This window comes from Scyliorhinus canicula, chromosome 10 (genome assembly GCF_902713615.1).
Source record: "Scyliorhinus canicula chromosome 10, sScyCan1.1, whole genome shotgun sequence".
NCBI classification, from domain to species: domain Eukaryota; kingdom Metazoa; phylum Chordata; class Chondrichthyes; order Carcharhiniformes; family Scyliorhinidae; genus Scyliorhinus; species Scyliorhinus canicula.
Window position 1 is genome coordinate 167,246,104 of NC_052155.1, and position 14,245 is coordinate 167,260,348.

A 14,245-nucleotide genomic window follows, 5' to 3' on the forward strand; every position below is an offset into this window, starting at 1 on the left:
ATTTTTCTTCCTGCCCTGCTGTGCAGCAGAGCCAGCCACGGTGCCATGAACCTGGCTGCTGCTGCCTTCCCCTGGTGAGCCATCTCCCTCAACAGTATCCAAAGCGGTATATCTGTTTTGCAGGGAGATGACCGCAGGGGACACCTGCAGTGCCTTCCTACTCTTGCTCTTTCTTTTGGTCACCCATTTTCTATCTCCCTCAGTAACCTTCACCTGCGGTGTGACCAACTTGCTAAACGTGCTATCCACGACCTCCTCAGCATCGCGGATGCTCCAAAGTGAGTCCATCCGCAGCTCCAGAGCCGTCAAGCGGTCTAACAAGAGCTGCAACTGAACACATTTCTTGCACGTGAAGGAGCCAGGGACAGTGGACGTGTCCCTGAGCTCCCACATCGCACACGAGGAGCATGACACGGGTCTGGGATCTCCTGCCATGTCTTAAACCCTTGGTAAACTTAAACAACTAGAATTTCAAAATAAAAATAAATAAATTAGACAATGAAAAGAAAAAGAGAGACTACTTACCAGTCACTTACCAGGGTTAAAAAGCACTTCCTCACACTCTGCACCGAATTACCTCACTGCACCAAATTACCACGTTTCAATCCCCCACTCTGGATGAGTCTCACTCCGGATGTGTCTCCTGGAAAAGTGCTAGCTTCTTTTTATAATTTTATAACAAACTAAAGCTTGTTAAAGGTGATGCAAACATTATTTTCCAAATATGTGTCATCATTAGATTTGTGGATACTATATAGTAATGCCATAATAATAATAATCGCTTATTGTCACAAGTAGGCTTCAGTTAAGTTGCTGTGAAAGCCCCTAGTTGCCACATTCCGGCGCCTGTTTGGGAAGGCCGGTACGGGAATTAAACCCGCGCTGCAGGCCTTGTTCTGAATTACAAGCCAGCTGTTTAGCCCACTGCTAAACCAGCCCCTGATAAAAGCATTTAAAAAAAAAAAGAATTGTGGATACAACTCTTCAAAGAAAAAAAATGCAGTTTTTCTGAAAATTAGAATTGTGCTTTGTTTACCTATCTGACTCCAGTTAACACTAGCCACAATATCTAAGATGACCACAGTTGGTCTCTCATACAATTTGCTGTGCACTGTGGCACAGAGTTAACAACTGTCCTGCCTCCCAAGCTCCAAAAGCTGTTAATTTAATCCACTCCAATTTATGCTGTTGGCTTTGTATATGTGACTATTCTTTGTCTGTAAACATGGGCAGCCTGCTGATAATCTACCCTACTAATGGGCTCAAATGTGTTTGTTTTCATTTCTGCAATTATTGCCTTCCAACTGGAGTTTCTGAATAGATGTGAGGTTCGGGAGCCCAAGACTATGTTTGGCTGTTAATAAATATAGTATTGAACCAGGATTAACTGACTCCATGGAGAGCAGTAACTTGAGACCAGATATTGATGGTCTCTGCATGGTTTAGTGTTGCACCACATGGTGTATTTACCCACTGACAAATGGATTTCAAATTATTATTCACTGATCTTTCCTAAATTGTCATTGTGATGTCATGTACAAGTATGGATGGCACAGTGATTAGCACTGCTGCCCCACAGCGCCAGGGACCTGGGCTTGATTCCAGCTTTGGGTGACTGTGTGGACTTTGCATGTTCTCCCCGTGTCTGCATGGATTTCCTCCGGGAGCTCAGGTTTCCCCTCTCAGTCCAAAGATGTGCCGGTTAGGTGGATTGGCCATACTAAATTGCCCCTTAGTGCCCAAAGATGTGCAGCTTAGGTGGATTGGCCATATTAAATTGCCCCTTAGTGTCCAAAGATGTGCAGGTTAGGTGGGGATACAGGGATAGGTGGGGGAGTGGGTCTAGGTAGGGTGCTCTTTGGAGGGTTAGTGAGACATAATGGGCCAAATATCCTCCTTTGCACTGTAGCAATTCTATGGCAGAACACATGCAACTTCTGAAACCAGTTAAGCTGAATGATCTTCAATTCTTTGCAGAAAGCTTGTCAATCCAGCAACCCAGCAAGCCTGGAGAGTCAAAATAATGGGCGCGATCCAATTGCCAAACTGCACCTGAAAGTCAGCTCGCCGTGGTGCAGCATGGCCTATAAAAGCCGGGCGACCCCGCTCCTGGAATGTACCCAGCTCGCAACACTTTGCAAGATCAAACGCGATCTCACAAGGTGTTGAGATGTAAATGGACTGCATCACTTTTAGACAAATCTACATATGAAAGCAAGACAGCTAGTATCACTTTAATGTTGAGATTCCTGAGGTATCTGAGGCTTTTGGATCTATCCCCTTCACCTCTGAGATCTCGGGCGAGTGCCATTTGGTACTGGTCTCCACAAACGGGGACCAGGCAGACTGCAATTATGGGGGTCTCCCCGGGGATTGGAGGTCCCCAGCTGCATGCCCTTGGGGCAGAGTGGTGCCCTGGCACTGCTGGTGCCACCTGGTCAGCCTGACAGTGCCAGTCTGACACCTTGGTAGTGTCAGCCTAGCACATTGGCAGTGCCACGTCACATGCCAAGCTGCCGTATTTTGCGCCTGCTCGATCGGGTGTCCTGTGTGGGTGATGGAGTGGGGGGGGGGGGGGGGGGGAGGCCGGCGGAGGAGGAGGTCGAGGACTCTCCCATAATGCGTTCGGGCTGGAGGAGGGGTCGCTTCAGGAGCGTTGGAGATTGGGACGTCAATTTTAAAAGGCGTCTGATCTCTCGCTACACTGGGGAGTTCCGGCGAGCAGTGCTCCTCGGTGTACAAAACAGGGCTATGTGCAGCTACGGCCGCGCGTTACCCGCTGAGGCCCCTTGTACAATGCGAGTCATGTTGTATAGCCATGTGGGAAACACGCAGCTAAACGCACTTTCTATGGGACTTTGTTCCCAATTAGTTGAATCACGCCCAGTAATTCAGATCCAAAATGCCCTAAACAAATTGCACACCCATTAGCCTCATTCTGTTTTTATGGTTTAATTATTGCCATCTAAAATTACTTGATTGTTAGTTTGCTTTCCAAATAGACATCAACTATTCTGTGATCTCACTGTTCATTAAACATGGATGCAAAAATATATGATCATATGCATATTGACTTCTTGAAACATTGATTTGTTGTTTTATATCTCTTTTTCTTTTATAGATTTTTAGAGAACCTTAAGTTGTTGCCTGTTGACATTGTAGTTCTTAAAGCCGCCCATGTGACCAGTGGCCTGCAGGAATGTCTCATTTCCATCACCCAGGCAGTGTCTCACAGTGTTGTCAGTGCTTCTCTTACCAGCATGAGATTGTATCTTTTGAATGACAAACTAGCTCTGAAACGAGGAACCGATAGCAGTATATCTATATTACATCAACTTGAATGGCAGACAGCACTGGGCAGGTATGTACAATTACTGAAACTATAACACTTGCAAATGTTGGTAGCTACCCAACTCGTGGACCCCAATCTGTTTGCCACTTGGTAACTAGTTATTTTCAAGTAATGTTTACTCTATCTAAGGTGTTTAAGTTATATGTAATTACCTTTATTTTTATTTGGTGTATCTTTTAATAGGAATCCCAGCTACCTTTTTTAATCTCTCCAATTGATTAATTTTAGCTGCTTGAGTTTTCTGCAAAGAAGTGCATTTAGTTGATTGAAAGGGGATTCAACCAAATGATTTTCTGCTGTTGTATCAGTGCTAGACCATGTGCTTGGGAAAGCCTTACAATAATAATAAATTTGAACCTTTAGGAATTACTTAAGCAGACTTTTTCATGGACTTTGTTTGTTTATTTCAAATTTATAATGCATGCCGACCAATTTGAGCTTTGTTTCTTCTATTTTTTGTTGCAACATGTGTGATATCAATAGAATTATTGAGTCTTGTAACTGTTAATGTAGTTCTTATAAGTTTTTTGAAGAACTTCAGCCAGCCCTATATACTTCCTTTAAATAACAAATACTATAGGACGATATCTGCAGGAAGTAGGAGAAATGTTATGGGCACAGTGGTTAGCACTGCTGCCTCCGTACCAGGGACCCGGGTTCAATTCTGGCCTTGGATGACTGTGTGGTGTTTGCACGTTCTCCCCGTGTCTGCGTAGGTTTCCTCCGGGTGCTCCGGTTTCCTCCCACAGTCTAAAGGTGTGCAGGTTAGGTGGATTGGCCATGCTAAACTGCCCTGCAGTGTCCAGGGATGTGCAGATTATGTTACGGGAACAGGGTAAAGTGGATCAGGGCAGCCTCGGTGGGCCAAATGGCCTCCTTCTGCGATGCAGGGATTCTATGATTCTATCAAAAATGCTGCTGAAGTTAAAGGTAAAGAAAGAGTTGGCAAAGTGGTCGAGCTTTACGAAGTTGCAGAATGTAACGGTCTGGTGGCCAAAGGACCCGTCAGTGCAGATTGGACAAAGAGAATGGAGGAATTATAAACCACCAAAGATAGAAAAACAATATTGAGTGCTGAGGTGTGGGGCTAGGATCATAGAAAGGAGTAATAAAGCTTTGAAGGAAATTAGGAATTTAGTGTAATGGGACATGGGGAACCAATGAAGGTTTGCAAGTACAGGATTCACCAATTAGGATGGGCTAGAATGGAACCGGTAGAGTTCCGGGTGACTTGGCATTTACGTAAGTTGGTACTGGGGCAGCTGCTGTGGAGAATCTAGTGATGATGTGAATGTGGCTTTCAGCATGCAGAAGAATTTACTCAGATATTGCTATGGAGGTCACAGTAGTGGTTGTGATGAGTGTGGTGGTACTGTCAGTGTGGATTTTGATCTGTTTAAGGTTAGACAGTCCACTGGGGGTGAACACTGCCAGGTTCAGCTTAAGTAAGCAGCCAGAAAGAGAAATGAAGTAAGTGCCTGAGATGCAGAGGTTCAGGTGGTCACATGTCAGGCATTAATGCTGATGTATGCAGTTTATTCCATTTTCATCATTTCAGTTGGACTAAAAGCAATGAAACCAAATCTGAAATCCTGATGAAACCGCAGTGATAGTGTAATGGGGAATGAATGGCAGAATTTCTCTTTCAATCAGTGTTTTCCACCACTCCCTGAAACTTACCGTGACAAATTGGAATAGGAATGTGGCTGGATTACTGCCTCTCCTAGGCATACACATAACAGCTGAGAAAACTCATGTCTTAGTTGCACAGAGCCTTTGTGCATAGTTGTGATGTGTGCATTGCAAAAGAAAATAAGTAGGCTGCTGTCAGAAATGGGGTGCGTGCAAAATGTGCTTGACTTAACAGTTACATTTCTGAAACTCTCACTCTGAAAGATTGAAATCAACCTCCATATTTCATTATTTCCAATCCAGCTTTAGGTTTGTTTTGCCTGCTTAATTTGGCTCAACAAAGCTAGTATTTTAAAAATAACAAAATCACACGCACAAGATGTTACTTTTGGGGTTTGACATTTTACACAAGTCATTGTTAATTATGTTCTAGATTTTTACAAGTTCTTCCAGCCTGTGTTGAAGATGAGAAACTCTTGGCTGATGTTATGGCTTTCCTGAGCAAAATATTGGTAGCACAACGGGATAGTACCAACATTCATGACCTAAATCTGCTTTTGGAGACCCTACTTAGACAGGTAAAAAAATTATTAATGCTATGAGTGAATATTGATGAATAGATGGTATACTAAATGACTGTCATCCAATCAAGGGCATCAGGTATTATCAAAATGGTCATTAATGTCAGTTGAATACCAAAGTTAGTACATAGCCTTAAGATAATAGACTCAGCAGTCATTTTTTTCATAGGCCAATTATTACTTGTATTTTCTTTTGCTGAATTGAGTGAAGTTGGATGCAAACAATTACATCATCTTTATTTATGCATTGTGGAAACTTGCCCAATCTTACTTGGTTGCAGGGAATCTTCTTTTTTGAGAATGTCATTGAGTTTGCTGTCCTGTTGCTACCATTTAATTAGGGCCAGGATGACTTGAAAGGTCTTGTTGCATGGGAAATGCTTAAATTGTGTTTTGTCAACTCATTATCCATTCAAGTGCGAACTTTGTATTAGTTTAGCCAGTCAGATTCAGCTTTGCATGGAACAAATGCATACTTATGCAACAGTCTTCAGAAGGTATTGTGTTAACATACCACAGTCTCCTGGAGCAGTGGAAAAGAAAAGATTGGCAAGCTAGTTGCAGAACTGAGTGGTTATGATTATCAGAAACGGGTGAACAGACTGTTGCCCAGTTTCTCCAGAAACAAGGAGACAGAGTTGATCTAATTTGTTTAAATTATGAAGAGGTTTGGTAAGATAAACATTGAGAAGATATTTCTGCTAGTGGGGAATTCCAAAATTAGTAGAGACCATAAGAAAATCGTGAATAAATCAGTAAACTATTCAGGTGAAACCTCTCTACGCTGAGAGTAATTGAAATGTGTACCTTGCTACTATAAGAAGTAGCTGAGGAAATAACGCACATTATTTCTCAAAAGAAGCTAGGTCGGCAGAGATGGGTACAGAACTGTTAAAAGAGGCTCATGCACAACATAAACACCAATATAGGCCACTTTGACCAATTAAAATGTTACTTGCGGTACGGAACATGAATGTTGCTCAAAAAGCGACATGTTACCGAAGTTTATTTTGGCTTGCACTCACCAGGCCCATTGCAAGAATACCAAATTTCAAACTGATTATCTAGGCCGAGTACAGACGGTACTTGGCCAGCAGGTGCGTCTGAAACCCAAAGAAAAACATGTATTGTTGGATGCAATTTTACAATTGGGCAGCACTTACTGAACAACCCTGAGTACGCTAATCATAGAAAGTTTACGGCAGAGAAAGAGGCCACTTGGCCCGTCGTGACTGTGCCAGCCGGAAAATGAGCCTCCCTGTTTAATACAAACTTTCTATTTGGCCTGTGGCATATTCAGATACCCTTTTAAATGAGTTGAGGGTTTTTGTCTCTACTACAGTTTCAGGTAGTGAGTCCCAGACCCCCACAACCCTATGTCTGGAAAACAAAATCCCTCATCTCCATTCTAATCTTTCTGCCAATCACTTTAAATTTATGCCCCCTTGTCACTGACCTCTCTGCTCAAGTAAAATGGGCACTTCCAATGCACTCTATCCAGACCCCTTACAATATTGTCACTATCAAATCTCCCCTCTGCATCCTCTATTCCAACAAGAACAACCCCAGCTTATCTAATCTGATCTTTCCTCACAGCTGCAATTTTCCATTCCTGGCTGCATCCTCTTAAACCTCCTCTATACCCTCTCTTTACACCCTTTCTGTAATGAGGTGACCAAAACAGTATTCAAGTTGTGGCCTAATTAATGGTTTATATAGTTCCAGCATAACATCCCGCTGTTTTATTCTATGCCTCAGGTAATAAATGAAAGGATTTCATGTGCCTTAACCACCTTATCTAGCAGTACCACTACCTTCAGGAATCTGTGGGTATTCACTCCCAAGGTGTCTCACAGGCAATATTAACAACAATTTAAGATGATCAGTGGAGCTGGGAACGTGGCTTCCCTCGCTAGAAGCGACATATATTCATTCACAGGGACCTATTCTCTGCAAAGTAAAGAAATATGTACAAACCTTGCGCCTCTTTTGAAGTTTTGAAAGCCTTGGAAGTTGTTTGGTCGAAGCGATGCCATCGCAAAATCAGAGTCCATTTGCCAATCAGCACACTTTTTTTCTAGAATATGAATTTCTGTGATCGTTTGAAGTTTGACCTTTCTTTTCAGCAATAATAAAATGCTTTAGGGCTGTAATTTCCATGTAATTGGTTGATGGTAGCTCCTACTTTTCTTATGTAAATGCTTTCAAAATTTTGAACTGTTTTCAACTTTTTGAACTTCATTCAGCTATCTGAATGTGATGAATTTGTAAGATCAGGAGATGGATGAGCGCAATCGTTGTATTTTCTGCATTTTCACGCTGTGCACCCAGTTAAAAATATTTCAAAACATGTCTCTTTGCCCAGTGTTGGAGTAATGCTCTGAATCTCACCCTTCTCATATTAATGTCTACTTTCTTGCACCCATTTGTGAAGTGCTTTGGCGTGCTTCTCTAAGTGCATGATGCTGTGTAAAAACACAGCCCAGATCAGAATCAGCTCATAGTTTTCTAACTGATATTGGATATCCATGCTGATTATGGAAGATTCTTGTATTTTTACTGATGTGAATTAAGTAGACTTGTGAATGTGCTACGGTTTTTCAAAGCTGTAATGGCTATCCCATGATGTTTGTATAATAAGTACAATATTTTTGTACCATCCACCTATTTGTTGGGCTATGTTCAACATACTTGTGTGGTTGTCCTGCGGTATCTTTTTTTCAAGCTCAGGTGTTTAGCATATATGTTCAAAGGAGACAATGTTGCATGAAAATCACTACTGATGACCTAAACGTTCCATTATCGGGTTAACACAACAAACCTGTGTGCCCCGATCCATATTGTACAGCATATAAATTGAATACTGGATACTACTATGTTTGCTGAAAAAAATGGATGTGAACAGCCATTTGTTTTGTTGGTAGACAGTAAATGTCTAATTGTCTGCTTGCCAGAATTGACATAGATCGTGTGCCCCCAAGCTTATCAACATGATAGATATGTAAATCACCTGCAAGCGCGTAAAATTTTCTTCACCTTCCTGATCGTTCAAGATGTATGACCCTGTCACCGCAGTTCACCGACTAAACCCGCAATATTGCAGCAGAACAGTTGGGATAAATGGGCAGTGCAAGGGTTCAGTAATAACCACAGCCTATAGATTTGTTACAGCCCATCAACTAGAAAAATACGTTCTTGGGTGGAGAGCTGGTGAGGTTTCAAGAAATAAAACATTTGGCTCACTTTAGTTGCCATTGTACTGATGTGATGTTTCGCTGACAGGAAACCAATCCACTGATGAATTTATTGGTGCAAACTGAATTACCTGTGCATGGTGAAACGGACGAAATTCAAACCCTTGTAAAGCAGAGGCTGCAAAAGGAGCTGACTGGATTCTTGAACACGATGTTGAGATCCCTTGCCTCTGTTACAAACAGGTACTAACAGTTGAAGCTGATGTATTTTCTTTATTCACAGTTTAACCTGCGTTTTTTGCACAGGGTTATCTTGATGCAGTCCAGTTCTGTCAGATAGTGTAGGAAACTATTGGGTGTGTTGAATTTCTGACTCCGCAAATTCATGATTTTAACAAAGTCATCACTTTTTAAGAGCAGTCCACTTCATAAGCCAGATGCGTCCAACAGGGAAGGAGAGAAAGAGGAGCCACATAAGCTGGTTTTGCAGACATTTTAGATTTGCTTGCCTACTTTCACTGATTCAAACTTGCAATATTCAGGTTGAATGCTGGTTAACTAAATAGTTTGTGTATTATTTGAAAATTTTTAATATTTATTTCAAAATCTTTGCAATGTTTTCTTCTTGTACTTCCAAAGTTCCAATTCATCCTAAAATCCTGGTTGCTCATCTACCCAGTCCTCATTGACCTTTTCTAGATCTGGTTTCCTAAGATCTAAACATTTTATTTTCATCCTTGTGTTTAAATCCCTGCAAGGCTTTACCCATCCCTATCTCTTTAAACTCCTCTACCTTAATTTTATATTAACTGTATGTTTAATTATATTCAGGTGGTGGGAATTAATTAGAAATTCAATTGTGCTTCTAAATATAGCAACAGATTGAAACTGTTGGTAGGGTTTGGGGGTGCGTGCTTGTGCCATGCATCTCTGTAAATAAAAATTTACAAGTGTGTAAAGGCTAAGCTCTAGTTCTGTCTTTTACCACCTGGTTATATTAATTGTTACAAAGTGGCCTGAGTACCCCAATCCCCCATCCCTAGCTTTCATCATCTGTTTCCATACTCTTGTATCCCTTCTCCCTTTTACTACAGTTGGCTGCTGAGCTTTCCTCCACTGAGGAATCACAACTTGGAATTTCTTCCTGAAACTTCTTTCCTTATTATAACTTTTAAAACAATTTTTCATTGACCAAGCTGGCAGTTGTCCTTCCAAATCCCTCCGCCTTTAGGGCAGCATTGTATTCTGCTTTATGGCTCTATAAAACCACAACAACAACAACTTCATTCATTTCACCTTGGGAAAATATTTCCTGCAGAACATTAACTTTTTACTTCCCAAAGTGCCTGAAAATATGACTCGCTATTTTCATGTTCATGATTTTTCTAACTATTCCTCCTAATGATATAGCCTTTCTACAGGTGGAAATCTTGTGGTTGCAACAAACCCTTTGAAACTTTTATTTGAATGCCATTTGTATCTGAAATGAGTGATTATGCTCTCTTTTTAATTAAAGTATTTTTGCTTAACTAAGAATGTTTGATCTATTTGAATAAATGATTTGTCTGAATTTTGATTGTGTTGCTGCTTTTCAGAAAGTGCCTGTTGTTGGCTGGCCCTTTCCGAACCCAGTTGTCGCTTAAACTCCTCCAGTGTTTGCGAATTACCGATGCACCGCATTTCTATGGTCTCCCATCATTAGAGCGGACACTGCGTGGAATGGTCCATGTTACTGCTCTTCCCGGCTGGAGCTTGCACTCAGCCACTGTGGAATCCTATTGCCTTTGTATGAAATATTTGGCTGGGCTACTGGAGGTATGGGTTCAAATATCAAATATAATTTACAAAAAGTAAATTGCGTTTTAAATTGAATTTAAGAGCGGAAATGAAAGCGGAAAATACTGTGGTGGAAGAAATAGAGTTATTGCTTTGGATCAATGATCTGTTGTTTCGTCAGGGCTTGTGTTTGTTAGTTTTTCATCCATATGGACAAGAGGATGAGGACAATGGGAAAGTTAAGGAAGAGGTAACGGCCATTTTATCCAAAAAGATGATTTTAATTGATAATCCCTCGTCCGCCTCCCCATTTTCCTCGATCTCCAATTTCTCCAGCAACGCAGTTGGTGTAAATGATGGGGTAGGCTAGCATTATGGTTATGTTACTGGGCTAGTAATCGAGAATTGCTGTGAAAATCCACTGTGTGCATCATCATAACAAGGACTACAGTGGTTCAAGTAGAAAGTCGGCCCTGATCTTAGGACAGTTGGGGATGTGCTACATATGTGACCTTTGCAGTAATTTTTAAAATAATTAATTTGGGCTCCAATGACTGCACAACAATCAAAAGTACAAATTAACTTAACCTCCACAAAACTAAACAAGACTCCTTAACAACTGACAGTGACTAGCTCTTTAAAAAAGGAAATGAATGGCTGCCTCCTTCGGTAGAACCTTCTACTGATCCACTAATAGTGTACATGACCTTCTCCAAATGTAAGGACGACATTACATCACCTAGCCAAGCCAAGGCAGTGGATGGAGTAGGAGACCTCCACCCAAGCTGAACTCGTCTCCGGGCTATTGATGAGGCAAAGGTGAGAACATCTGTCTTAACTCCTATCTGCAGCACCTATGAGTCCGATACCTCTAAAATGGCCACCAACAGACATGGCCCCAGATCGACATTTCTGATATGATGTTGAAGAAAGAGAATCAAAAACTTACCAACTTGGGACAAGATTAGAACATTTGAGTGTGGTTAGCCGACAACCAAGAACAACACTTGCACCTGTCGTCCTCCGCCCGAGAGAAGAATCCACTCAACCTCACCTTGGTTAGATGAGACCTGTGTACCACGTTGAATTGGAACAGACTAAGCCAAGCACGAGGGTGGGGAATTGACCCTGTGAAGGGCCTCACTCCATATCTCATCATCCGAGAATGGGACCCAATCCCATTTCACCTTTACCTCATTCAACAGAGCAGACTCCCCTGATGGGATCTGATCATATATGCACAAAATAATCCCCCCCCCCCCCCCCCCCCACCAGACTCTCCCACAGACAAAATCCTCCTCAATTGGGAGGAGGGTGGTGCTAATGGGAACAGGGGGAAAGCCTTGTATGAGAAATCATGGGCAGAATTCTCCGAACCCCCGCAGGATCGGGGAAGCGCCCGGGTCCGGCGTAAATCCCGCCCCCGCCGTGGTCGGAATTCACCGCCACCCGGGAATCGGCGGGAGCGGGAATTGCGTGCGCCGATCGGCGTGCCCCCCGCGACGTTTCTCCAGCCCGCAATGGGCCGAAGTCCCGCCGCTGACGGGCCTCTCCCGCAGACGTGGTTTCAACCACCTCCGGTGGCGGCGGGATTGGCGGCGCAAGCGGGCCCCCGTGGGTGCCCCCACGGTGCCCTGGCCCGCGATCGGGGCCCACCGATCGGCGGGCAGGCCAGTTCCGTGGGGGCACTCTTTCTTCTGCCGCCGCCACGTCCTCCACCATGGCGGAGGCGGAAGAGACCCACCCCTACCGCACATGCGCGAACCGGTGAAGGCCTTTCGGCCAGCCCCGTCGCCGGCCGGCGGGCGTTAAAGGCCGTTGGCGCCGGTTTTGGTGCCAGTCGGCGTGGCGCCAACCACTCCGGCACGGGCCTAGCCCCTAAAGGTGCGGAGAATTCCGCACCTTTGGGGAGGCCTGATGCCGGGACCCCCCGCCCCGCCGGGTAGGGGAGAATCCCGCCCCATGTATCTGAAAGTACCCATGGCCTTTGCAGTAATATCCATATCTTGAGCAAGAGCGGCTCCAAAATAGACAAGAAACTGGAGGAGACAAAGCAGTCACGTGATGAGCACCTCATCCATCACCTTTAAACAATCCTTAAACAAAACTATAAGATTGTTGTAAAGCCTTGTTGGTTCATCGATGTCTTTTAGGGAAGTGAATCGGCCATCCTTACCTGGTAGACTTTTAATTCCTCTCTGAAATGGCCTAGCAAGTCACTCAGTTGTATCAAATTCATAATACATAATTAAAAGGATGTAAACTGATATGAGGAGAGCAGTAACAGTGATGTCTAAATGATAGGATAGAAATAACTTAGTATTTGAAGGGATTGAAAATTTGGTAGTAAAAGTGGAAATGATACATGGGAATTAATATGCTGAAGTTAAACAAATAAATATTTTGCACATCGTAAGTGTTCTGATGGGCACTGGTACAGAAAATGTCTTCAGAACAAGCCAGCCCATTTCCTCTCTCGTATTGATGGCGTCAGACCTATATCTGAATGTGTGAAGAGACACGAGATAAATATTTTCAGCACTGCACTGCCGAATTGTTTGTTTAATTATATTTTTTGACTCTGCTAACTCTTACCATTAACAGGTCATTTCATCTTTTTATGTGGAATGGGGAGGAAATGCAATGTCTTTCATGGGTAAAGGAGTCACAAAGAGTGCAGTTATCTGCTTGCTCCAGCTGTCCTACGAGATGTTAACACATGCCAGAGATAAGGTAGGAGCATCAACAGGATCCTTACACATTTCATGAACACCAAGGTTCCTTTTTAGAGAAAACAAATATATTTTCTGGTGCTGTGCTTGCAAGTGTGAGGTCGGATTTAACAGAGCGCATCCAGTTTGGCGGACTGTATATAGGCTATGAATCAGTGTTCAGCTGAATGTAGATTTAGCCTTCAAACACAAGTCATTTACATAATTTCATTGCATTGTGTGCTCAGTTTCAATATATGGTCCACTCACACAAACTCATCTCAATATTTTGTATTGAATTTAGATTGTGTGATGATGAGGTAGCTTTATTGACCTTCTCTCCCCCTCATTTGCACAATAATCAATTGTTTTAAAATTTGAAACATATATTACTAAGAACAACTTCAATGCATTGTCCAAATCAATTCTGATTTATATTAGAATAGCAAAATATTGTACTAACATGTTGTGTTCGCAATATATGGCAGATACTCCTGAACAGCAAAAATTTTAATACATCACCTGAAAAACTGTTTTGGAGAGCAATCCAACAAGTCAAAATGACCATGGCTTGAAAATACGTAGAACTTGTTGCTCTTTATGATATGATGTTATGTCCCTACAGCGTCGCCAATACTGCGGGTATTTCTATTTATCTCGGTGAATCACATGTTTTTCCTTTATATCGGTTGGGGGGGGGGGGGGGTTGTTGGGTAACGGGTATAGGGTGGATATGTGGGTTTGAGTAGGGTGATCATTGCTCAGCACAACATCGAGGGCCGAAGGGCCTGTTCTGTGCTGTACTGTTCTAGGTTCTATGTTCTATCGGTCAAATGACCACACAACCAGTTTAGTCAGTTCAAATATAAACATGGTTTATTTACACACAAGGATTACTTCGACATGCAAGCACAATATACTACAAGTTAAACTACACCTATCAGCTACAATAACCTATAGTTAACTTCAGGGCGACCGGCGCTGTGCCGATTGATAAGG

General features: G+C 42.7%; 1 protein-coding gene across 3 annotated transcripts in view; it reads left to right on the plus strand.

The window, feature by feature from the left end:
• Window positions 1-14,245, plus strand: part of rttn (rotatin) — a 229,033-nt gene that overhangs the window by 115,652 nt on the left and 99,136 nt on the right. For all 3 annotated transcript variants that reach the window (XM_038810072.1, XM_038810073.1, XM_038810074.1), the window contains exons 25-29: window positions 3,122-3,361; window positions 5,418-5,562; window positions 8,848-9,002; window positions 10,355-10,574; window positions 13,140-13,268. In XM_038810072.1, coding sequence (XP_038666000.1) covers window positions 3,122-3,361; window positions 5,418-5,562; window positions 8,848-9,002; window positions 10,355-10,574; window positions 13,140-13,268 — 889 coding nt within the window. The remainder of the gene's footprint in view (window positions 1-3,121; window positions 3,362-5,417; window positions 5,563-8,847; window positions 9,003-10,354; window positions 10,575-13,139; window positions 13,269-14,245) is intronic.